The sequence below is a fragment of the Mya arenaria genome, chromosome 8, assembly GCF_026914265.1.
Source record: "Mya arenaria isolate MELC-2E11 chromosome 8, ASM2691426v1".
NCBI classification, from domain to species: Eukaryota; Metazoa; Mollusca; class Bivalvia; order Myida; family Myidae; genus Mya; species Mya arenaria.
Genome location: NC_069129.1, coordinates 38,170,698 through 38,198,622, shown reverse-complemented (window position 1 = coordinate 38,198,622; position 27,925 = coordinate 38,170,698). Strand labels below are relative to the sequence as shown.

The following is a 27,925-nucleotide window of genomic DNA, read 5'->3' as shown; positions in this document are numbered from 1 at the left end:
TATTAATAACAATACTACTACTAATAATAATAATAATGACAGTAAAATCATGCACCTTTACTCCAGATGCAAACGTCGACGCACAACCTATTGGCGAAGTTTGTTGGCGCGGTAATAACCCCGTTGAACAACTCGATCCTAATGGAGTACTGCCAACGGGGAAGTCTACAGGTTCATGTTCATGTTTGCAGTTTAAAATTATTAAGTTCACAACGATTGTGAAATAATATATTTATCACTCTCATAGGAGCGATGTTATGCGAGAGTGTGTTCAGGCCGGGAATCGAACCCGGCAAGCCTTGGTGAGTAGCGAGTGCGCTAACCGTGCAACTTAAAAACACAATTGTGAATAACTTGCTTAACCCTCTTGCTTACAATCGCATTTTTTTATATTTTCTGTGTGTTTGTCGTTTTTTATTCAAGATTTTAATTATGTTGACATGATTTCAGGATATGATACAGAATGATGTCATTGAGCTCGACTGGGATTTTCGCTACTCTCTCATTCAAGACGTCATTAAGGTGAGAAACGAGTTTTCATGAGCTCAGAATTAAACGTGAATATTATGCTTCTATTAATTAAACAACCTTTTATTGGAAATAAATTGTTGTTCCTAAAATTGGATCAACATTCAATATCGGTAAAGTTGGAAGGTAGTTGGTAGTTAGTTATTCGAATAGTCAACCTCCTTGCTAGTTGCTAGTTGGGGATTCAAATAATCCACTACATAGTAGTTAGATGGTGATGTTCATATTCAGCTACTTTAGTTATCACATTTTCAGTTTTTTTTTGCGAAGTTCCAACTACCAGTTGGTTGTTTTGGATTCAGAGTATACCTTGTTCTCTATATTCGTAAGTTGTAAATGAAATAAATATCACGTATTTTCTCTTTTTAGCCGTATCGTTTTAGACACTGTTTTAGTTCACAGTTTCTTTTCGTACATTAGCCAGTTGGTTATTTGCGAATATCCAACCAGTTAGTAGTTGGAGATTCAGATTTTGACTGTTTTAGTGGTCTTACGGTATACACGTGAAAAAAAAATACGCTAATGGTATTTATTGCGACTGTAAACATGTGTATCTTTGTGACAAACACTGTTTTAAATCACTGTTTTCGTCCATTATCCATTATTTTATTCAAACATTGCAAGTTGGTTATTCAAAGTTTGCCTTATTTTATGGTTAAAAGGTGCACATGTAAAGAAATCGAACAGTCATTGTATTGTTATCCATGTTCAAATAAAGACCCTTGTAAACAAACATAGTTTTTAATAAAAAAACAAATAATTATAGTAATAAAAACTTTTTATTACTGTAATTATTTGTACACTCACCAGATGGTTTTTCGCGAAAATCCAAATACCAGTTGGTAGTTGAATATTCAGATGATACCTTGTTGTCTAGTCAAAAATTGTTAATGTAAAACACAACCACGTATTTTGTCTTTTAGCCGAATTTTTCAATGAAAAATTACGGGTTATAGAATGGCGAAAAATGGGCGGTCGGGCGGTCATACGGGCGTTAACAATTCTGCATTAAAGTTTTCATTTTATGTAATAAAATCAAGAGTTTTTATCAAATGGTTATCAAACTTGGTCAGACTATTTGTTGGCATGTTATCTTGAATATATGTGAATATGTGTCATTTTGGGTCAAAAACAAGGTCACTAGGTCAAATCTTAGGAAAATATTTCACGCTAATAAATTCAACAATTTTTATCAAATTTTGATGAAACATGGTCAGAATATTTGTCTGCATAATATCTTGAAAGTTCTTTAATATGGGTCATCCCCGGTCAAAATCTAGGTCACAAGGTCAAATTTTAGGAGAAAGAATTCCACGGTCATAAAAATTCATTAATTCCTGTCAAATCTTTATGAAACTTGGTCAGAATATTTGTCTACATGTTGTCTGAAACATTTGTGAATATGGGTCACCTCAGATCAAAAACTAGGTCACTAGGTCAAATTTTAGGAAACTTTTTCCCGATGTCAAACCTATCAATATCAGTCAACAACTAAATTCCATTGCGATTTTATAAACAGACATCCCAATCATGAATTTTATATCTACCCATATTTTTCAAAGATTTAAATCTTAATTAAATTTAATTAACTTTAAAAATATTTGTGTACATAAAATCTTAGAATATAAAGTGTGTTATCTAGGGTCAAAAACTAGGTCTCTGGGACAGATATTATTGGAAAAGCTGATGTATTTATAAAATGTTCATTTTCCTCACACAAATGGAATAGTTTCTGTTGATCAGGTTATGTGTGTAAACTATATCTCCGATAAATATAAAATGGGTCTTTTTGGTTAAAAAACTAGGTCACTAGCATAAATCCTAGGTTTGCAAAATTGCATCGTCACATTAAAAAACGGCTTTAATGCGGCAACGCCGCATTGGCGTCTTGTTTTGTCTATATAACATATTTGAGGGTAAGAAAACATACGTATGTTTTCACGTAAGTTTTTGTTTCATTGATACAGTAATACATTTATGTTTTCTACGAATTATTATACAGTTCTCAATATTACTAACTGTACTATCATTTAAATAATTATAAAGCTCCTTAGCTTTACTTTTTGTTCATTTCTTGAGATTCTGTTTTCCACCGATATTTGTATTGAGAATATTTGAAGACGGGCCTCTGTTAAACACTACGAAACCGGTTTAGCAATAAAAAAATTAATCAATGCTATCATAAAATTGGATACAGAAATAAAAACACCAAGAAAACCGTGTATACATTTGTGGATTACACTCAAATTGCAAGACACATAAGGTACTTTACGATTTGATTCAATGCATTAATTAATCATTGTTTGAATCTTATCGTAGATAACTTGTATCTACCTGTAGATGACACAAACCTACTATCCGATATTCAATTTCAACAGTGGAAGGTAAATTTTGCTTTGTCATTCTGGCATAAGTATAAAATTAACAATTAATATCACGGGTCTATTAACTGATTAAAGGTCCATGTTAGTATTAATGATTGAAAGGTATGTCTATACCCATAAGTCCGATTATAATTCCTCTGATTAAATGAAATTTTTACCCAAAATGACAAAAAAGGTAAATATTTACCTGCTCTGCGGGATCCATGGCACAACCTTTACCGGTAGGTCTACGGAGCCTTTCTTCATGCTGGTCATTTAAAAATTGCAACCCTTCCTTACCAAATCTGTACTTTGCACGCAGTTCCTTGTCTGTGAGAGTTTTATATACAAAATTTGGCCGATAAACACGTTTTTTCCTGATGTTTACATTCTGAGCACCAATTAATGCGGCCATTTTGTTTGTCGTCGTTAACCGTCGCTAAATTTTTGATATCAGGGTAAGAGGTGATTTAAATTTGTTGTTAGTTTAACGAAAATGTTGACGATCGCTATTGCTAAAAAATTCTGAACAATCAGAAACAAATTAGCGAATATCCTAACGATCGCTATCTGTTTATCGCTAAATTTAACAACGATTTTCGTCGTTAACTATTTAGCGACTTTCTGAACAATCGGGCCTTTGTTACGCACACTGTTTTATTTATTTATTTATTTATTTATTTTTTCGTACATTAGCCAGTTGGTTTTTCGTATATCTCCGGTTGGTTATTAGCAGGGCTTCTAAAACTTTGGAACCTCAATCGGTCCGGACCCGGCGACGACCCCCCCCCCCCCACAAAAAAAAATCCCCCCCTTCAAAAAAAGAAAGACCTGTTCAATAGTCCGATTTTATAAAAATGTCATACATTTTCGCAACGTCTTTTCTGTCAATATTTTTTGCAATGTGGCAATTCGTAAGAGGGCTCTAAAGCCAGCATAGCCAATTCGGATAGTCATTGAAACAAGTTCAATTCAAATGAGATTCTCATCGAGTTCTGCGGCGTTTCTAACAAGAAAGACTGCGATCGTAATTAACTGTGACTGTCGGAAGGCGGTCAGACGACAAAAAGTGAAACAGTATTAGGAATTATTTACTTAATGCTTCTTTAGTGGGTCAACATTCAACTGATAGTCTTGAATAATAGTATATATATAGATTTATAATCGCTTATACCAAAAAACGTGATTAGACCGATTGCAATCGTCTGCTAATTAACAGATAGGCTATAGAGTGATCAGCGTAGCGGGAAAAGCAGCTGGTCGCATCGGTCTCATGGTAACCAAGACACTTTTATGAACTATTGGATGTAGTTTTGAATGTGTGAATGACCCATGAATGTTTGTGTATTACAATTTCTACATCTTTTACTGACTTTTGGACCGATTTTTTTTACACTTTTTGAAACTGAAATCGGTCTGGCTTGGTCAAAATCTGTCCAGACCGGCAAATTGCTGGTTTTAAGAAGCCCTGGTTATTAGCGAATACCAGTTGGTTGTTGGGGACTTAGATTTTGTCTTGTTTAATTAATATAAGGTACACATGTGAAGAAGTCACAACCTAAAGTATTTTATGCATGTACACGCAGAGATAACCTCGCCGATATTTTTTTCCTCTTTTCCTTAATGATATTGAAATGCATTTACAACAAAACCTGGACGTCGGAATTAACATTGACCATATTTCAATTTATTTGCTGCTTTTTGCCGACGATGCGGTAATTGTATCAGAGACTAAGGCAGGATTGCTTAATTTCCTAAATAGTTTACACTCATACTAGTATCACAAATGGAACCTTACTGTTAACATAGATAAAACAGCGTAGCACCAACTGATGATTGTATCAATGTTTAGGGCATGATGTTCCGCACAGCAGTCTCTCACTGGCGGAACAGGGGCACCAGCGTAGCAGCAACTGCATGATTGTATCAATGTTTAGGGCATGATGTTCCGCGCAGCAGTCTCTCAACGGCGGTCCACGGGCACCAGCGTAGCCCCAACTGTTGATTGTATCAATGTTCAGAGCATGATGTTTCGCGCAGCAGTCTCTCAACGGCGGTCCACGGGCACCAGCGTAGCACCAACTGCATGATTGTATCAATGTTCAGGGCATGATGTTCCGCGCAGCAGTCTCTCAACGGCGGTCCACGGGCACCAGCGTAGCAGCATCTGCATGATTGTATCAATGTTCAGGGCATGATGTTCCGCACAGCAGTCTCTCAACGGCGGTCCACGGGCACCAGCGTATCACCAACTGCATGATTGTATCAATGTTCAGGGCATGATGTTCCGCACAGCAGTCTCTCAACGGCGGTCCACGGGCACCAGCGTAGCACCAACTGCATGAGTGTATCAATGTTCAGGGCATGATGTTCGGCACAGCAGTCTCTCACTGGCGGTACAGGGGCACCAGCGTAGCAGCAACTGCATGATTGTATCAATGTTCAGGGCATGATGTTCCGCACAGCAGTCTCTCACTGGCGGTACAGGGGCACCAGCGTAGCAGCAACTGCATGATTGTATCAATGTTCAGGGCATGATGTTCTGCACAGCAGTCTCTCACTGGCGGTACAGGGGCACCAGCGTAGCAGCAACTGCATTATTGTATCAATGTTCAGGGCATGATGTTCCGCACAGCAGTCTCTCACTGGCGGTACACAGGCACCAGCGTAGCACCAACTGTTGATTGTATCAATGTTCAGGGCATGATGTTCTGCACAGCAGTCTCTCACCGGCGGTCCATGGGCACCAGCGTAGCACCAACTGTTGATTGTATCAATGTTTTGGGCATAATGTTCCGCACAGCAGTCTCTCACTGGCGGTACACGGGCACCAGCGTAGCACCAACTGTTGATTGTATCAATGTTCAGGGCATGATGTTCCGCACAGCAGTCTCTCACCGGCGGTACACAGGCACCAGCGTAGCACCAACTGTTGATTGTATCAATGTTTAGGGCATGATGTTCCGCACAACAGTCTCTCACTGGCGGTACACGGGCACCAGTGTAGCACCAACTGTTGATTGTATCAATGTTTAGGGCATGATGTTCTGCACAGCAGTCTCTCACTGGCGGTACACGGGCACCAGCGTAGCACCAACTGTTGATTGTATCAGTGTTTAGGGCATGATGTTCCGCACAACAGTCTCTCACTGGCGGTACACGGGCACCAGCGTAGCACCAACTGTTGATTGTATCAATGTTTAGGGCATGATGTTCCGCACAGCAGTCTCTCACTGGCGGTACACGGGCACCAGCGTAGCACCAACTGTTGATTGTATCAATGTTTAGGGCATGATGTTCCGCACAGCAGTCTCTCACTGGCGGTACACGGGCACCAGCGTAGCACCAACTGTTGATTGTATCAATGTTTAGGGCATGATGTTCCGCACAGCAGTCTCTCACTGGCGGTACACGGGCACCAGCGTAGCACCAACTGTTGATTGTATCAATGTTTAGGGCATGATGTTCCGCACAGCAGTCTCTCACTGGCGGTACACGGGCACCAGCGTAGCACCAACTGTTGATTGTATTAATGTTTAGGGCATGATGTTCCGCACAGCAGTCTCTCACTGGCGGTACACGGGCACCAGCGTAGCACCAACTGTTGATTGTATCAATGTTTAGGGCATGATGTTCCGCACAGCAGTCTCTCACCGGCGGTCCATGGGCACCAGCGTAGCACCAACTGTTGATTGTATCAATGTTTAGGGCATGATGTTCTGCACAGCAGTCTCTCACCGGCGGTACACGGGCACCAGCGTAGCAGCAACTGTTGATTGTATCAATGTTCAGGGCATGATGTTCCGCACAGCAGTCTCTCACTGGCGGTACAGTCTCTTACTGGCGGTACACAGGCACCAGCGTAGCACCAACTGTTGATTGTATCAATGTTTAGGGCATGATGTTCCGCACAGCAGTCTCTCACCGGCGGTCCATGGGCACCAGCGTAGCACCACATGCATGATTGTATTAATGTTAAGGTTATGATGTTCCCCAAACAGTCTCTAACCGGCGGTACATGGGCACCAGCGTAGCACAAACTGCATGATTGTATCAATGTGTAGGGCATGATGTTCCGCGCAGCAGTCTCTCACTGGCGGTCCATGGGCACCAGCGTAGCACCAACTGCATGATTGTATTAATGTTTAGGTTATGATGTTTCCCAAACAGTCTCTAACCGGCGGTACATGGGCACCAGCGTAGCACAAACTGCATGATTGTATCAATGTGTAGGGCATGATGTTCCGCGCAGCAGTCTCTCACTGGCGGTCCACGGGAACAAGCGTAGCACCAACTGCATTATTGTATCAATTTTTAGGGCATGATGTTCCGCACAGCAGTCTCTCACAGGCGGTTCATGGGCACCAGCGTAGCAGCAACTGCATGATTGTATCAATGTTTAGGTAATGATGTTCCGCAAAACAGTCTCTAACCGGCGGTACATGGGCACCAGCGTAGCACAAACTGCATGATTGTATCAATGTGTAGGGCATGATGTTTCGCGCAGCAGTCTCTCACCGGCGGTCCACGGGCACAAGCGTAGCACCAACTGCATAATTGTATCAATTTTTAGGGCATGATATTCCGCACAGCAGTCTCTCACTTGCGGTACACGGGCACCAGCGTATCACCAACTGCATGATTGTATCAATGTTTAGGGCATGATGTTCCGCGCAGCATTCTCACCGGCGGTCCATGGGCACCAGCGTAGCACCAACTGCATGATTGTATCAATGTTTACGGCATGATGTTTAGCACAGCAGTCTCTCAACGGCGGTCCACGGGCACCAGCGTATCACCAACTGCATGATTGTATCAATGTTTACGGCATGATAGTCCGCACAGCAGTCTCTCACCGGCGGTCCACAGGCACCAGCGTATCACCAACTGTTTCCCCTTGCGTTTCATTGGCATTAGCGTTGCGCCAGGGCATTAGGTGCCGTACAACAGACCCTTCCCCCCACCTCCACGCCATCCATAGGCCCCAGCGTTGCATCCACAGCGCATACACAGCGCACTTACGAAATTAAAGAACACTTAAATACTTCAGGGCATGACGTTCCTACATAACAGTCCGCTGTTGGTACATGGGCACTTGACTAGCGCCAACTGTGTGGTAGACAGCAAATTCTCCCTGAAGATCACAGACTACGGTCCACACGAGCTGCTGGATGTGGACCGGCTCAAGGGTTATGAACTGGCGAAGGAAGGAGGAGAGACGATCAATCTCAGAAGTAAGGCGCGCTCAATGTTGTTTTTTTCCTGGAAATAGCTGGAAACCGATTCTTAATGCCAAAATTAGGTACATTAACTTTAGTACGGATGTTATCAAACTAAACAAAATAATTGATTTATGTAATGCACTGGTGAGCGTTTTCTTGCGAGGTACGGAAAAGCTCACCAACCCTCAAATGATTTTCAGTTGTTTATTTTATAGCTCAACAGAGCACAAAGTGCTCTAGGTGAGCTATTGTGATCGGTCTTTGTCCGTCGTCCGTCAGTCCGTCCGTCCGTCAACAATTGCTTAAAAAACATCTCCTCTAAAACTACCTGGCCATATTCAATGAAACTTCACAGGAAGCTTTTTTGGCTATCCCTCTACGAAAATACAAGAAAGGGTCACGATTGATTAACAACAGCAATAACAACAAAATGGCTGACTTCATGTTTTGCTTTAAAAAAAACATCTCCTCTGAAACTACCACTCCAGATTCACTGAAACTTTACAGGAAGCTTCCTTGGGTGACCCTCTACAAAAATACAACAAGGGGTCACGATTGATCAACAACAACATCAACAAAATGGCAAACTTCATGTATTGCTTTAAAAATACATTTCCTCTAAAACTACTGGTCCAAATTTAATGACACTTTACAGGAAGCTTCCCTGGGTGACCCTCTACAAAATTACAACATGGGGTCACGATTGATCAACAACAACAACAAAATGGCCAAATTCCTGTTTTGCTTTTAAAAACATCTCTGAAACTACCAGGCCAAATTCACTGAAACTTCACAGGAATCTTCATTGCATGACCGTCTACAAAATACAACAAGGCATTGAGATTGATCAACAACAACAACAACAAAATGGCCGACTTACTTTTTTACTTTAAAAAAATCTCTGATTTAAAACTACCAAGCCATGTTCAATGAAACTGTACAGGTAGCTTCATAACATGACCCTTTGCAAATATAAAACAAGACATCGTCATCAGTAAAGATATGTTTGAATTGCAACATTTTTATTAATGCTTTATCACAGAGTTGTGGCCCTTTGCTTAGGTGAGCGTTTTAGGGCCGTCATGGCCCTCTTGTTTTTGTTTAACTATTGAATATTGCATACTAGTATTATTAAAAAAACTCACTACAGAATCAATTTTGTCAAATAGTTACATTATAGATAATTCAGATCCCTGCCTGCCCAGAAGTCGGTAGAAAATAACTACAAAATGTATGTTTTAGTAGATGAAATAAAGTTTAAAGAATCAGGTGGCTAAATGCAATAAGAAACGCTTCTGATTATTCAAGAAGTTGGGGCCCGGCTTCTGCAAGAATAATATTCAATTGTAAAATTGTAATAATTTATGTGTTATGTTATAGAGATGTTGTGGGTGGCGCCGGAGCACATAGACGCCCAGCTTCTGCAAGCCTCCAGCTCCCAGGCCGGTGACGTCTATTCATTCGCCATTATTTTGCACGAGCTCATCATGCGATGCGAGCCGTTCGACGAGACTGGCATGGAGGTCGAAGGTATGGGCATAATTTAGGTTTTGAAATGATTGTTAGTTAGTTTCAATGTTATTTATACATGCATCATTAGCATTATGATAGGTACGGTTCAGTTACTTGTGTAGTAAATTCAAAGGAAAATAATAGGAAAAGAATGAGTGTATTTTTAGGGTATTTTTGTAAGTTCATATTTGGACTAGCATAGTTTTATATGAGTCCGTAGCAAAAGTCATGATATACTTACGTATAAGTAGCTTCCTCTCTTTTCACTCGTGCGTCCAGATATCCTCAGACAATTGCGGACGCGGGTGCCGGCGGTGCTACGGCCGTCACTTGGGGACGACGAGCAGTGTGCACCGGAACTGCGGAACCTGGCGACCAACTGCTGGAACGACACACCGGAGGATAGGCCCTCCTTCAACGACATCGAGGAAATATACAAGAAAATCAGACGGTATTGTTTTCTCAAAAAGACGTGGTCGTCATTTTCGAATTAATTTTGCCTATCAAGCGATTTTTCCATAAAGGACAGGAAACTATCTTTAAATGTGAAAATTACTTCCGCAAAAAACATGATGTCACAAGTACCTGTCCCGCAATTTGTAATGCAGGCTATTTCACAGTCACACTAACGTGATTGTAGTTTGACGGAAATACCCTCGCGAGCTTCCGAATTGTTATCATGTCTGGCTAAGGCAAATCACAGCTAACAACAACTATAAGCATTATAGTTGCCTGCATGTGTATACCCGCAACTGTTGTGATTTCAGCGGCAAGAAGACGAACATAATGGACAACCTGCTACAGCGGATGTCGGACTACGCGGACAATCTGGAGCAGCTAGCGGCGGACCGCACGCAGGCGTACCTGGCCGAGAAGGATAAGGTCGAGGAGCTCCTTCACAGGCTCCTCCCGCCGTTAGTATTTTCTCCGTATAATGCTACTAGCATAGATAATTCACGATGCTACCATATGTAAGGGCCATTTGAAACCTGCAGCAACTGGCGGCGGTTCGCATCAAGGCGTACCTGGCCAAGATAAAGTGTGTAGGAGAACCAGCACAGTCTCCTGCCACTGTGAATGTATATACTGCTTCTGACATGGGTAATGCTTATGGTAAAGGTAACAAGAACGCGGATAACTTGGAGCAGCTGGCAGCGTACGGCATCAAGGCGTAACTCGTCAAGAAAGGGATGGTGGAAGAGCTGCTTCACCGTCTGATACCGCCGTGAGTACCACGTGTCATTTTGACAAAATGTATATAGAGGATGTTAATTGAAGTCCTTTGTAAGATATGATGCAATGTCTATCTACTTCACCCCTTCCATGCAGGTCGATAGCTAATCAGCTGCAGACGGGCCAGAGGGTTGCTCCGGAATCCTTCGACTGCGTCTCCATCTACTTTTCTGATATCGTCGGTTTTACCGTCATATGTGGAGCCAGCACGCCGATTCAGGTAACAATCTTAGAGCTGCAAAATTGTTTATGTGTTCGTCTGTTTCGTGTTGTCATTGCCATCGACGTCGTAATTGTGCGAGTGTCGTTCATGAACATGCAAGGCATAACTCATTAGTCCTTAAAACTTCTAACGCGAGACCCAACATTGGACAAACAAATATCTCACAATTAGTTCACGATATTTACATACACTTGTAATCTTTATGTATAAGACATAACGGATCGGGAATAAAGCGATAATATATCTCCTTGCCAAGTTCGAGCCATTTTAAAGTCCGATATATCTGATGGGCTATTCGAATTGTTCACTTGCAGGTGGTGGACCTCCTTAATGACCTCTACACAGCTTTTGACAGCACCATCGAACTATTCAAAGTCTACAAGGTACAATGTTTATAAATGAATACAAACCGTATTGTTATAAATATATAGAATTGAAAATCATTGAAAGTAACAGACGGGGACCTACCGTTTCAAGAAATGTCGCGTATGGGAATGGTCACAAATGGTAAACAGTTCTGCTTCTCACCACAAGGGGTAGCTAGCTGTCTCTACAGTCGACTGAAGGGAACTCTTGCTATTTCATTTGTGTCATATGACTAGCAACATTAAGTGACATGTGACTTAAAAGTTTGCATTTTTGGACATTTTTAAAATGCTTTAATTCAGTTATTTTATGGTAGATTGTTGATAGGCGTGACCTTTTGTGTAAATCTTAAAAAACAAACATTGCATAATATAAGGACTAATGTCACTTAATATTACAGGTCTTTTGACTTGAAAGGAAATAGCATGGGTTAATTCCCTTGTCTTGAGCACGATTGGTTCTGTTTATCACACACTTCATTTGTCTGAGATTGTTGTTGAATTGATCATTGTTGAATTAAAATACTTTTTTGTTATTCGCATCTTTTCGAGAGTTCAGAGAAAAACAGACAAATCTTCTTCTATTTTCTCGTTTATAAGGATGTAGTTCTGTCTTACTCTGATCCCTCGATTGTGTTGCCTTGACAACATATTCTCCCTCAGGTTGAGACTATCGGGGACGCGTACATGTGCGTGTCGGGGCTTCCGGAACGGATTGGTGACCGACACGCGCTAGAGATCTGTAATATGTCCTTGGCCATCCGCCACCGCGTTCGCGACTTCACGATTAGTCACATGCCGGAAGAGGTCCTTAAGATCAGGATCGGGCTTCACTCAGGTATACATGTATTGTAAACATGGAGAAATTCAGACTATTTCAAAACAGTGTTTTTTAACTAAATTTGACAATATGGTTCATACAGACCCGACAGAGCCTCTGTTCGAAAATATTAATTTTAAGCACAGTGGGTAGAGGTCTGATGACCCACCTTTTGGTGGTACGGTTTATTCAGCATGTACGCACATTTGCATGTTTGTTACATTTTTTGAAGGTCCTGTGGTCGCGGGGGTGGTTGGGCTGACGATGCCCCGCTATTGTCTATTTGGCGACACCGTCAACACTGCTTCCAGGATGGAATCCAACTCAAAACGTACGAGATTTTGTGAACATTCATTCGAGATTAACTAATGATGAATCATTTGCGTGTAGAAACAGAAGTGACGAAATTCAGTTATCATTATATAACATTTATTTTTTAATTTTGTTCTGACGAGTTTTTCTACAACGGGGTAGGGGTGCGGCGGGGTTGTGTGTGTGTGGGGGGGGGGGGGGGCTTTTCAGAAAGCGGTTGATTTCCAACATGCAGACAACTTTATATTGGCCCGGTTAGACTTTGGAATTAAACATTGGCGAAAAATATTTGAAAAAACTGTTGATGCCTGGAACACCTCCGACCAAAGAGATATTCAGACACGTTTCAGGGGTGGGATTTAGGCAACACAATTTGCAGATTGTGTCAATTTCACCGCACTTCTCTCCCATTTGTGCATTCTGAAATCATGACAAATTACAATGATTTTTTATATCATTGTCTGACTAAATGCTGTGAGATGCACGCACTTTCAAGGTTGCTGTTATGTCAATCCAGTCAATCAAGTCAAGTACTTCCGTTAAATCTCTCAGGCCACTTTATGCAACAACATTTATAAGCCATGCACACACACAAAACGTGTGTTTGAGAGTATGTGCGTGCGTGCGTGCGTGTTTCAATGTCTGCAAAAATGAGTCCTGTTGATGTATTCATGTTACAACAAAAACATATTTTTTAACCAAGAAAAAGGATTACAAAACAAACTCTTGACAATATGTTAAATTTAATGTTTTCGAAAATATGTATTACTGCCAGTGATTGCCAACTTTATGAGGCAAGAAACCTCTCAAAAGATGAAAATGTCACTTTTTCCTCAACATGAAGATCTTCGCTGGCGATGAGACATAGTATATTTCTATTCAATATATATCGCAGAGTTGCAGAGGACTTACCTTAAGCTATTAAAATACATTTTGTCAAATGTTTAATCTATTTTGTACTGATTTTAGCCTTTAAGATTCACATGTCGGGCAGTACTCAGGCCTTACTAAAGAAATACCCGGAGTATATACTGGAAGACAGGGGACCACTTGAGATCAAGGTAATTGACTGGCCTTCCTTTCAATAGATCTTTGATGTGAGAGTTCCATTTGCAAAAACCACTGGTGCCCCACATGATCCCCCGAATAAGCCCGCAACACATGAGCCCCCATAAGCCATGCCAAACATTATCCCCCGTATTACCATGCCACACATGACACCCCCCTACCCCATAAAGACGTCCCACATTATCCACCGTATTACCATGCCCAACATGACACATCCCCTACACCGAGAAGACGGCCCACATGACCCCCAATAAAAACCACGCCCAAAATTATCCCACGTATTACCAAACTCCACATGATCCCTCATTAAACCATGCCCACATTATCCTCCGTATCACCACGCCCCACATGACCCCCAATATGAGCATGTCCCAAATTATCCCCTGTATTACCAAGCCCCACATGATCCCCCATATGAGCACGTCCCACATTATCCCCCGTAATACCATGCCCCACATTATCCCCCGTGTTACTAGGCCCCACAGTATCCCTCGTATTACCATGCCCCAAACCATCCCTGGTATTACCATGCCCGACATTATCCCCCGAATTACCAAGACCCACAGTATCCCCCCTTTCACCAAGCCCCACAATATCCCCCGTTTTACCAAGCCCCACATTATCCCCCGTATTACCATGCCTCACATTGATCCCCGTATAAACCAAGCCCCACAGTATCCCTCGAATTACCATGCCTCACATTGTTCCCTGTATAAACCAAGACCCACATTATTTCCCATATTACCCAGCCCCACATAATCCCCCTCATTACCATGTCCCACATAATCCCCCGTACTACCAAGCCCAGAATTATCCCCGGTATTGCCATGGCCCACATTTTCCCCCGTATTACCAAGCCCCACATGATCTCCCGTATAACCAAGCCCCACATGACCCCTGTATTACCATGATCCGCCGTATTACCACGCTCTACATGATCCCCCGTATAACCACGCCATAAATGATCTCCCGTATAACCATGCCCAACATGACCCCCCGTATCACCATGCCCCACATGATCCGCCGTATTGCCACGCCCCATGTGATCCTCCAGATAACCACGCCCTACATATTCCCTGTATTACCACGCCCAACATGATCCCCCGTATTACCATGCCCCACATGATCCGCCGTATAACCACGCCCTACATATTCCCCGGTATTACCACGCACCAAATTCCCTCCCGTATCACCATGACCCATGCACCCTATCCAACGTTTTTTTGTCAAACTGTGTCGGGCATATGCCTATTAGCTTTTTACAGTTTCAAGCCCAATTTTATAAAGATTGAATTAAAAAAAAAACGGCGTGTGTAACTTTAAAATAGTTTTAACAGACGCATAGATGTAGGAATACCTTAAATGGAATATTTTGCAAAACACTCTTTCGAACAGTTGGTTCAATTTTGTTGACATACTCAAACAAAATATATTTCAGGGAAAAGGCACGATGAACACATATTTCCTTGAGAAATATGACGATGGCACGGGCATCGAGTATCCGGGCATGCCGAAATGTGAAGTCTGACCGGCACCCGGCTTCTAGATACAAGTACACTCAATGTGGCTGTAACGGTTAAGATTTGCTGAAGTTTAAGTTGGCTGTGTAATGCCAGGTGAAGTTTTAGAGTTGTGTCTTGCCATTTTATAAACTTTATTTTGAGTTGTACTAATTTAATGATGTTCAAATATGGTTGTATTTCCTTGAGCTTAAGTGTTGCAGAACGTAAAGAATTTAGTTGGATACTTTAAGCAGCTACTTATAAGGAATACAACATAAGAAGTGCAACAATGAGTGTTGAAAGTAAAGAGAAAAGTACACTGAGATACCTTAAAAACGCAATTTATAAACTGAAAATTATGTTTGATCAACGACAAAATGTTCAGCCCAATAAATTATTTGTGAATCAACGTTCAACGCCATCAATAATTTGTCGTTGTTATTTTAAGTACATGTATTGCATTTTAAGTAGTTCATGATATTAAACAATATTGCTTGATTTCTTACAAAAAAAACCCAACCCTTTTATACAACCGACAGCTTTATAGCAGACACCCAGGTACACTACATGGTTATATTTTTGCTTTTTGTTCCATTAACATCTTGTTAAATGTGTTCAGCTATAGTTGTGTTCAATATCCATTATTCTAGTCATTTCTTGTTTGCAATAAAGTGATTTTTATCACAAATATTTCAGTTGTTTCATTATTTATACCCAAGCAATGAAGAAAACGTTGGTTGCCATTCAATTGAACAATAAATAGATTGATATTCCGTCAATAAATACTAGCACTTGATTGACATAGGCAAGTTACAACCTCCAACAAATGATTATTCGGAGACAAGCTCCCTTTCGTGTCATGTTAAATGATCATTGGTGTCAGGCCTTTTTTAGCCATATTTGGAATGTTAACCTGCTCCTTTTATAAAGATTACATTAAAAGAGAAAACGGCGAGTGTCTCGACGTAATTTAGTTATAACTCGGGATTTGATTTCTCTGCATTTGGAATGCAAAAATGGGGAGATCTGCATGATTTAAAGAACTTTGCGATTGGATATACAAAGATAAGGTCCCATTTAAGATAAATGACCAATATCTTCGCGAAGTGGATGCTTATTGATTCACGTTACAGTCCATAAGAGAGCGAGCTCTACTCTTCAAATCACATTTGTAAAGCCCTGGTCGCATCAACTTTACCATCGCGATGCGTCCACTTCGCAATTTGCGATGACTTTCCGACTATTGAGACCGGTGCATGCACATGAGACAGATCGGTAACTAGTCAATGGATTTTCTGACACTGGTTGAAAATGGTCGGTGACAAATTTTCGATCGATCACCGATCAAAAGTGCATATAAAAAGGTTTTGTTTTGTTTTTTCAAAAAGTAATAAAATAATTTATATGCGAGTTGTTAAGATGTTAACAGCAGAACAGCCACATTTGCTGCTCATGAAAAAAATGCAAATGCTGAAGTTGCTGCCATGTTGGTCAAAATACCTTTGTTTTGGTTCTCTCCTGTTCACACCATAATGATGTTTAATGAAACCGCATTAAAGGCATCATTATTTTCTGATTTGATCAAATGACCTGGGTTTTTTACACGAGATACATGTTCATACTGGTCCTTAAAATAATGTTGACAAATATTCTAGACAGAGTTTCATGAAGATACGACAAACACTGTAGAATTTATGAATGCAAGTTATTTCTTGATTTGACCTCGTAACCTAGTTTTAGACCCGAGATGATCCCTACTCACACTGGTCTTAAATATGATATCGGAGTATTGGATAAACACTGTTGAATTAATGAAAGGAATAATATACTTTTAACATTTCCTGTGCTAAAACAAACATTAAATAGTTTTATAGTTTATTCATGTCTCATATGTACACAACATGACAAAACACAAAATACAAATATTTAAGAGTTCAGTGCACATCCATTCATACAATTCAATTACAGGAGACTAAAAATACAACAACATATCTTGACATTGTTGATAAAGGATAAAAAACAATTAAGTCTATTCTAAAAAAGAAAATTAATCTTATTTACATGACTCATTTAAGCTAAGAAACTATGATACATCTAAAAGGATTATCACTTCACTTAACTACTTGTACAAAGCATTGAATCGGAATTCAAGTATATTAAAACAGGTTTTGGCGGTTAATTTAACATGTTTTTTTATGTTATAACAAAAACATATTTTTTAACCAAGAAAAAGGATTACAAAACAAACTCTTGACAATATGTTAAATTTAATGTTTTCGAAAATATGTATTACTGCCAGTGATTGCCAACTTTATGAGGCAAGAAACCTCACAAAAAATGAAAATGTCACTTTTTCCTCAACATGAAGATCTTCGCTGGCGATGAGACATAGTATATTTCTATTCAATATATATCACAGAGTTGCAGAGGACTTACCTTAAGCTATTAAAATACTTTTTGTCAAATGTTTAATCTATTTTGTACTGATTTTAGCCTTTAAGATTCACATGTCGGGCAGTACTCAGGCCTTACTAAAGAAATACCCGGAGTATATACTGGAAGACAGGGGACCACTTGAGATCAAGGTAATTGACTGGCCTTCCTTTCAATAGATCTTTGATGTGAGAGTTCCATCTGCTCCTTTTATAAAGATTACATTAAAAGAGAAAACGGCGAGTGTCTCGACGTAATTTAGTTATAACTCGGGATTTGATTTCTCTGCATTTGGAATGCAAAAATGGGGAGATCTGCATGATTTAAAGAACTTTGCGATTGGATATACAAAGATAAGGTCCCATTTAAGATAAATGACCAATATCTTCGCGAAGTGGATGCTTATTGATTCACGTTACAGTCCATAAGAGAGCGAGCTCTACTCTTCAAATCACATTTGTAAAGCCCTGGTCGCATCAACTTTACCACCGCGATGCGTCCACTTCGCAATTTGCGATGACTTTCCGACTATTGAGACCGGTGCATGCACATGAGACAGATCGGTAACTAGTCAATGGATTTTCTGACACTGGTTGAAAATGGTCGGTGACAAATTTTCGATCGATCACCGATCAAAAGTGCATATAAAAAGGTTTTGTTTTGTTTTTTCAAAAAGTAATAAAATAATTTATATGCGAGTTGTTAAGATGTTAACAGCAGAACAGCCACATTTGCTGCTCATGAAAAAAAATGCAAATACTGAAGTTGCTGCCATGTTGGTCAAAATACCTTTGTTTTGGTTCTCTCCTGTTCACACCATAATGATGTTTAATGAAACCGCAGTAAAGGCATCATTATTTTCTGATTTGATCAAATGACCTGGGTTTTTTACACGAGATACATGTTCATACTGGTCCTTAAAATAATGTTGACAAATATTCTAGACAGAGTTTCATGAAGATACGACAAACACTGTAGAATTTATGAATGCAAGTTATTTCTTGATTTGACCTCGTAACCTAGTTTTAGACCCGAGATGATCCCTACTCACACTGGTCTTAAATATGATATCGGAGTATTGGATAAACACTGTTGAATTAATGAAAGGAATAATATACTTTTAACATTTCCTGTGCTAAAACAAACATTAAATAGTTTTATAGTTTATTCATGTCTCATATGTACACAACATGACAAAACACAAAATACAAATATTTAAGAGTTCAGTGCACATCCATTCATACAATTCAATTACAGGAGACTAAAAATACAACAACATATCTTGACATTGTTGATAAAGGATAAAAAACAATTAAGTCTATTCTAAAAAAGAAAATTAATCTTATTTACATGACTCATTTAAGCTAAGAAACTATGATACATCTAAAAGGATTATCACTTCACTTAACTACTTGTACAAAGCATTGAATCGGAATTCAAGTATATTAAAACAGGTTTTGGCGGTTAATTTAACAATATCTGTATTGGAGAGTAAAAATATACACTTATGTACCTCATCCATGTTAACAAACTCAACATTGATATCCTTAGCGTTATCATATAGAGCATTTCTAAGTGGTTGGTAAGCAGAACATTTACATGTAGTTAACACATGTAATTCTGACTCAACGTATTGTTTACATATAGGACAGATTCTATCGATCACTGCCAGATTTTCATATCTGCTAGTCTCCAGACGAAGAGGTGCTACCCCGCACCTAAACTTAGCAAGTGCTGTTCTATTTTTTATAGGCATTGGAATTGATACATAGGACTCAGTTTCAAATTGAGATTTTAATAGCTGATATGTTCTCAACTTATTTCTGCCACGTCCACTAGGACCAGTTGCACTGGTTATACAGTTTTTCCACGTATTAATATATAAATCCATACTATTATTTTCAACAAAATCACAAAATCTTTTCGATGAGAGCTGAGAATGTGTAAACAGTAGACAAATCTGTTCTTTCCAACTGTTGTACAAAAATATATTGCCAGTTTTTGCATCTAGGACTTGCTTTTTTATTACAGTATTCATATATTTTATAGTTCAATCTAGTTCTTTTCATACTATTAAATATATGCCATTGTCTAGCTACAGATCTCCACTGTTTCACAAAAGCTGGTTGCCAACCAAGCTCACCATATAGGGCCGCAGTTGGAGTATATTATCCCAAACCTAGATAAAAGCGCAAAGCCCTATTTTGCACCGCATTTATACTGGAGTAGGACTTAGTACCCCATATAGAGGCACCATAAGCAACAATGGGCCACACCGAGCTTTCATATAGTTTTGTGAAAACATTATATGGCATGCCACCAAGGCTTTTCGATTTTGCTATCAAGAGCCCTAGTGCTCTTCTAGCACTTTGTGCCACAGACTTTGCAGTTTTTTTTCAAAATCTAAAAGCTCATCCAAAAGAAGACCCAAGTAGGTGTATTGGCTGACGACTTGTAAAGTATGGTCACCACAAGTGAAAGTATAACATGTTTTGTCAACAGATGGTGGTCTCAAATGGACTATATTACTTTTCTGAGGGTTTACTGTCATAGTGTTAGCAGCACACCAGTTGGATAACACTTCCAACATATATTGTAAATCATTTTCATTTTCAGCTGTAAGAACAATATCATCTGCATACAGCAGGATAGAAACCAATTCATTTTCTATGTTAACACCCTTGCCTATAGCCTTAATTTTTGCTACTAAATCATTAAGAAACAAATTAAATAACAAAGGAGACAAGGATCAACCTTGTCGCAAGCCGCAAGTACTATCAAACCAATCTGTTATAATCCATTGACTCTAATGCATACTGACACAGAATGGTACAGGGATCGTACAGCATTAAACATGTTACCTTTTATGTCAGTATCAAAAAGTTTTTTCCAAAGGTGACCACGATTTATAAAGTCATACGCTTTCTTGTAGTCGATAAAAGCACAAAAGGTTGACTGTTTAAGCTTTTTCCTTGTATCTATAATATTGCACAGAGTAGCTGCATGGTCAATAGTATTTCTATGTTTCCGGAAGCCATTTTGTTCATCAGATAATGTAGAATTACTTTCTGCCCAATTTGACAATCTACAATTTAAAATTGAACAATAAACTTTATACATTCCACATGAAAGAGCTATGCCCCTATAAGATAAAGGATCCCGAGGGTCTGCTGTATTAGATTTAGGTATTGGGGCAATAACAACTTTTCCCCAATCTGTCGGAACAATTCCTGTGCTAAAACAAACATTAAACAAAATATGCAAGAAGGAAACCGCGCAATTATTTCTAAAAATATCTATTGGAATATTATCAAAACCACTTGCTTTACCCAACTTTGCCCTAAAAATGGCTGTTTTTACTTCTTCAACAGTAATATAACAATTTGATTGGTCACCAATACCATTTTCATGTTGAGTAAAAACATTTTGAAAACAAACATCATCATATTTCTTGTTTAAAAGACTATGAAAATCTTGCTTCCATTTATTCAAAACAGTGTGGACATCAGAAGAAGTACTACCATCATCCATTACCACTTCCATGGGGATCCCTTTCCTGTTGGATTGGGCGACACCTATCTTACCTCTGCTCTTCCAAAACTCTTGCTGAATCTGTCTTAAATATGACAGCGTTTTATGAAGTTTGGATAAACACTGTTGAAATTATCCATGACCTAGTGACCCTAGTTTTTGAACCAATGCATATTCACACTGGCTGAGCAATATTCTGAAGATTGGATGAACCGTGACCGATGAATTTGTGAAAGTAATAAGAAAACTTGCGGCGACGTTCGCAAAACCTTTCAGGGACATCTGAAAACTCTACACTAGTCAATGAACTCAATGGAATAGTCAATTTACTTTGTCACGTTATTTATTATTAAAATGGCACCTTTTATGCAATTACTTTCTTTTGCAATTATACAATTATTTTGTTATCTAGACAACAAAAGTTTGGTCAAACACATCTTTAATTGTATTTCAATAAAAATGTGTTAATTGCTATAATTGAAGTGTGCTCTAAAAGCGTAAAAATAACAAATTTATTTCCAAAAAAATGTTTTAAAAAATTAAGTTTTATGCAAAAAAACAATGACAAAAAAATCAAATAATAGGGGTTGAAGTCTTCAATATGGCTATTGAAATAATTCAACTAGGGGTTGAAAAGTCATTGATTTAGGGATTAAAAAGTCTCCAATATGGCTATTAAAATAATTCAACTAGGGGTTTAAAAGTCTTTAATTTAGGGATTGAAAAGTCTCCAATATGGCTATTAAAATAATTCAACTAGGGGTTGAAAAGTCTTTGATTTAGGGATTGAAAAGTCTTCAATATGGCTATTAAAATAATTCAATTAGGGGTTGAAAAGTCTTGGATGAAGGGGTTGAAAAGTCTTTGATTTAGGGATTGAAAAGTCTTCAATATGGCTATTAAAATAATTCAACTAGGGGTTGAAAAGTCTTTGATGAAGGGGTTGGAAAGTCTTCAATATGGCTATTAAAATAATTCAACTAGGGGTTGAAAAGTTTTTGATTTAGGGGTTGAAAAGTCTTTGATTTAGGGGTTGAAAAGTCTTCGTTTTAAGAAGGGGTTGAAAAGTCCTGCTCCCATTGTGGCAAACATGAACATTATTCCCCCGCGTGCCATGTATTGACATTTGAGCACGAAAAACTTTGAATGATAGCAGCATTTGAAAAACTTACCGGGTATAGTGTTCTTTGGAACTTGTATCTAAGGCAGGCGTCTTTATTGATTAAAATCGTAAATAAACCGATCGTGATCGGAAAAACGCTTTTATAACAGGTGTTCCATATTTATGTACTGTTCCGATTTATGTACTCGCCCAGTAACTGTTTTTTCTGCAATTTCTGTATCATACAGAAAAAAAAGATAAAGCAAGTGCTTTCAGATGCACTACCGGGAAAACTAATTTTTGGTCCAAATTAACACATGAGCGAGTACCTTTAAAACAGTTTTGGTAAAGACCAATGTAATGAATCTGCCTGTGAAGTTTTATAAATACTGGCTAACCGGTTTCAAAGATGTCTTTTATAAGTTTGTTTCTATTATTTGACCTGACTTTATTTTTTGACTAATCAAGTCTTGGGAAAATTTAATGTCAGAAAAATCCCATCAATATGGACGAACCGATTCCGAAGAGGTCGTTTGAAAGGTTTTCTTTCATTTGACCAAGAGTCGTTATGTGCATAAAATCCTTCACGAACTAGGCAGTTGTCATATGACCTTTGGCCTTTCAGTGTGACGTCATCTCAATATTTAGTGAATTTGTGGGAAGTTATTTAAAAAAAACACCTTCAATAGGTTCAAGAGTATAAGTATCTTCCATGGCCGAGCGTGTAAGATAGGTTCATTCCGACCCGAGCGTAGGGTGTTTTGCGGAAACGAGGTTAACCGAGTTTCCGCAATACACCCTGCGCGAGGGTCGGGATGAAACTATCTTACACGAGCGGCTATGGTAGATGCTTTTTCTCCCACCTCAGTTAAACAAAATTAATTAAAAATGTATTTTTTGCTGGAACTCTTTTGTGCATAGTGAAAATAATTGCGTATGGATATGCGATAGCACGTGATTGTCATGGATACGCGCGCAGTGATCCAGTTAATGTTAATAGTCAAATCGTTTTTTTTTTAAATAGTTCTAAGGAAAATGAAGCATTATTTCTTGAATGGTGCGTGAAAACTGTTTTATGGTGACATTTGAAGCGAGAAATAATTAATTAGCGTTCTAAATATTACCAAACGAAAAGATTTCCTTGATGCTACTGACGACAGTCTTCAACAAGGGAGGTTATTATAATGTGGTGACCGTTAAAAAGGAGTTCCATACGGGCATTTTATCTTCGCCCGTGGGCAAGATAAGAATATCTAGCATGGTTAAATTATTGGATCTACTTATCTGAGGTGGTAGAAAAATGAAGCACACACACAATAGTCATATGACCTGTGACCTCAAAATGTGACCTTGACCTTAAACCAAGCTGGCTGTAACATGCCCTATGCAGATCTCTTAAAATATAGTCATATAAAAGTTGACCTTTTTGTGTAAAGAGCTGGTTGTTCCATGCGCTCTGCATATCTCAATATGGTGATCATTTGTGGGTTGTTATTTCAAAATTCTTCAAGCTGTTCAAGAGATATGGAGTGGAGACGAAATGTAGTTCATAAACCGAGCTGGTAGCAACATGCGATCTGCACATCGTCTCAATAAAGTGGACATTTGTGGGTAGTTATTTCAAAATCTTTCAAGAGGTTCTAGAGATATGGAGCAGACACGAATTGTAGGCATGACCTTTGACGTTGAATCGAGCTGACTGTAACATGCGCTCTGCACATCGTCTGAATATGGTGAACATTTGTGGTGAGTAATTTCAAAATCCTCGAAGCGGTTCAAAAATTCAGCGGACACGATTTGTGATGAACATACGGACGGACAGACATCTCAGATAGACAACTCGAGCATAAACTAGTCTCCCCCATTTATGTGGGAATAATTACATAACTACGTTAATTTAGTAGGTACATTGACTGTAAAGCTTTGTTTTAGGTTTTAATCTTACACAACAAGTTATTGGTGAGAAAGACAGACTTTTAACCAGAATTTCTAAAGCATACAAGCGTAATACTTTGCAATAACTGCAAGGTAAAGATGTCTGAATCGATCTTTAAATAGGTTGATGGTTGAAGTTTTGTGGAAGTTATCGATCAAATATACATCATGTGCTTTCTAAGATATGCACCTAAACTTAAACCAGAATTTCAAAGACAAAAAGGCAAATAATTGAAAATAAACATACTCGCGGTCAATGAAAATGCAGCAGAGAACATCCTTAATATAATTTGACGTTGATGTGAAGTTCCATTAGAAAACCTAGAGTAAAATGAAGTTTAGGCTATTCTGAAATATAACACTTGCCAAATGATGAATTGTGGGAAAGTTGATGATTATTGTGCCACTTAAGACGTCGGGGGTAAAAATAGAAATTCACAAACTCAATATCTAGTATCCCCGCCATTAGCATCCAGGACAGTTTGACACCTGCATCGCATACTAAGAATGAGACTTTATATGCGGGACTGGGAGTGGTATTCCACTGCTCCTAAAGCGCCTGCACACGCTCGGCCATGTTGTTGATGACGTGACATCCACTGTGTACCTGACGTCCAAGCTGGTCCCAAATATGCTCAATTGAACTCGAGTCCGGATATAAGGTAGGCCAGGGCAAGACATTGATGTTCTGACGTGTCATCAAGTCAGTAGTGAGTCTGGCTGAATAGGGCCGTGCTTAATCATGTTGGAAAATGGTGACATCACGATGATCTTGCAAGAAATACATCACGCATGGTTCTAGGATGTCGTCAACATACCGCTGGGCCATCAGATTTCCTTGCACTACTATAAGCGGTGTCTTGTTGTACCAGGAAATGCCTGCCCAGTCCATGACACTGCCTCCTCCCCAGCGAAAGTGTTGTCTGACTCGACGCCATACTTTACGCCTACCATCAAGCATATCTGTGCAAAATCTTGACTCGTCTGTGAATAAAATTTCTTTCCATCGGTTTTACGTCCATCTTAGATGTTGGCGAGACCACAATTGGCGGTTCCTACGTCTTTCCGGCATTAAGACGTAGCCCCTGTATGCAGCATATGCCCTTATCCCTGCAGCCAGTAAACGTCGACGAACCGTTGATCGACTGATACTTTGCTGATTGTATCAGCGTGTCTCCCGGGCAGTCTGTACTGATGTCCGGAAGCGGTCTCGACGATGGGAAAGGACACTATGACGGTCTTGTTGGAGAGACGTTACTCGTTGACGTCCTGGGCGCGGCCGATCTGCCACAAAGCCGGTTTCTTCGTGTCTTCTCATTAATAGCAATATAATCAAGATAAAACAATTCATCATTCATGTAACAGCGTGTTACGACATACCACTGGCTACCATACCAATGGCTTCAATACGTTGTGAGTCACTCAAATGTCCCAGAGTGTAAACTATAGAAAAAGGTTTTGCTGGTGTTTTAACAGTCTGGAGTTTAGGTGTGTACTGATACAATGTGTACTTGCAGCACATTCACAAATGACCATTTGCAAAAATAACGATTTGCACGGACCTCACGGTATTGTGTACTGGACATTAAATATCCCTCAAACTACCAGCTATGTTATTACAAATCTGCTAAAACAACATGTTCATGTATAGAAATTAAAGTATGCCCTAATTCGCTGTATATTTAATTATTTGAGTTATAGTGATGACTGGGAAATATTGAATAAAGTATCAATCCAATACATCAAGTGCTTACTGAGATATGATCTACATAGTTACTTGCACTCAAAACTCTAACCAAGGAGTGTTGCCATCGCCAGGGTGAGTAGAATTGCACTTCTAATTCTTCCAACAGTCGAGCTATATTGTACATGTAAAGATACATGCTACATGTCATTTTATACTTCTTTAGGATTAATTCTACCTGCATATTTTTTTAAAACAAAACTTCTATGCATAAGGGTTTCACAAGGAAGTAACTTAAATGGCCCAAGGGACTCACCCACAAAATTTATGTTAGCAACGATTTTTTAAAACTTTCAAAATATTTTATTTCATTTTATGAACAAACACTAAATTAGCCACATCGCACGATTTTGGGCCTTCGAACATATATTTGCTATTATGATGTTTTAAGGTTTTTGAACTAAATACTATTTCAGGAGGAAACTCATCATGATGATATCACTTAAATTGCGTGAGATAGGTCTTTACAAGTGAGACCATGTATTGCGTATTTTGAATACTTAATTTGACGTTATTTACATGACGTCGTTACGAAAACCCATTATTCAAATGACGTGCAAAATGAACGTTACAATATTACAACTAGCTTATAATTTTAACAATTTCTTAATACACACTCTTTAAGGAACATAAAGTAATATAAAAATGATAATCCATTTTTGTATTTTTAATACTTGTTGCCGTTTTAAACACAGACTATTTATGCAGTCAAAATATGTTTGGACGAAATCCATGGTTGCTATGGAAACATGAGTAAACCATTGGCCATAAATCGTCGAGAAAATGATGCACCAATGGCAGACCTTAAAAGAAAAGAAGTTTGGGAAAAATTGATATACATAGAAAAAATCATAATTTTTGGCATTTTTATTTATGATTATTTTATTTGTAATAATTATGTCCGAAGGCCCAAAATCGCGCGATGCGGCTCAAATAGTAACTGTAGGATACTTATATGATTTTTTTCTAGTAATGCCTTAATCTACTTTAATGCTCAACCATGTTACTAACACTTTTGGGATCTAATTTGATGATGTTTTATCATTAACACAAGCAATTTATTCATATTTCACACATAATCATTTTTTTCTTGAAACATGTGACCTAATAAAACATAACCAAGTCTCTTAAAGGGCCATAGGGTTTAACAAGGAAATTAATTATTTAATTCCGACAAAATTTCGATGGGACTAGATTCAAAAGAATTGCCAGTCTTAAGAGACACATTTTTATCTTAAAATGTTTTATACATTTAATTCCGACAAAATTTCGATGGGACTAGATTCAAAAGAATTGCCAGTCTTAAGAGACACATTTTTATCTGAAATGTTTTATACAATGTTTATTTCTCTTTAACATACAACAATCAATAATACCAGTAATCATTGCCAACTTTGGAGAAATCCGCTGAAGCGAAAGTGCGTATAGAGTTATATAGGGAAAATATCGTTAAACAGTTCTCACGACTTAGTCTTTCAACAGATCAACTTACTTCCTACATATATGTTAGGATAATTCTTGCCCTTGAAGATGATGGTTTTGTATTAATTGTATGATTTTTACATTTCGGTCCTTTTTAAGGGTTTTGTTGGTCATTAAAAGTTACATTGAAATAAGAAGGAGCTAAAAATTGTTTTGTTATTTAAAGTTATTATAGACAACCGATCGCTTAGCTACCAACGGATTAGGATGAAGAATTCTTTTCTCGTTTAAATGCACTTTTCGAAATAATGGATTTTAAAATATCTTTTGGTCCTTTGTGAACATTTATGTAACATTTGTAGAAAATCGATGCTCAAAAATTGTGTATTCAACTGTACGGTAATGGTTTTATGGCTTTTTACCCCGCGGCGTATTCACAGCAGGATAGAAATAATCCATCGGCAAGGTTATGATATGTAAAAGAAGTAAGTTTATCAGAGATGATTTGATATTTTAGTACTTTATCACTAACGTTTCCCCTATAGAACAACCCCACCTAATAATGGCTAAATCTAAAATCCTCCGAAACTGAAATTTTCTATCGCAACTT

The 27,925-nt window shown here is 38.7% G+C and overlaps 1 protein-coding gene across 1 annotated transcript in view; it reads left to right on the top strand.

The window, feature by feature from the left end:
• LOC128244170 (atrial natriuretic peptide receptor 1-like) overlaps window positions 1–15,792 on the top strand; it is a 37,944-nt gene extending 22,152 nt beyond the window's left edge. The window contains exons 11-22 of the mRNA XM_052962187.1: window positions 67–171; window positions 451–522; window positions 7,942–8,125; window positions 9,494–9,643; window positions 9,905–10,076; window positions 10,393–10,539; window positions 10,955–11,078; window positions 11,396–11,464; window positions 12,110–12,284; window positions 12,499–12,597; window positions 13,548–13,639; window positions 15,085–15,792. Coding sequence (XP_052818147.1) covers window positions 67–171; window positions 451–522; window positions 7,942–8,125; window positions 9,494–9,643; window positions 9,905–10,076; window positions 10,393–10,539; window positions 10,955–11,078; window positions 11,396–11,464; window positions 12,110–12,284; window positions 12,499–12,597; window positions 13,548–13,639; window positions 15,085–15,174 — 1,479 coding nt within the window. The 3' untranslated portion in view covers window positions 15,175–15,792. The remainder of the gene's footprint in view (window positions 1–66; window positions 172–450; window positions 523–7,941; window positions 8,126–9,493; window positions 9,644–9,904; window positions 10,077–10,392; window positions 10,540–10,954; window positions 11,079–11,395; window positions 11,465–12,109; window positions 12,285–12,498; window positions 12,598–13,547; window positions 13,640–15,084) is intronic.
• The last annotated feature ends 12,133 nt before the right edge of the window (window positions 15,793–27,925 follow it).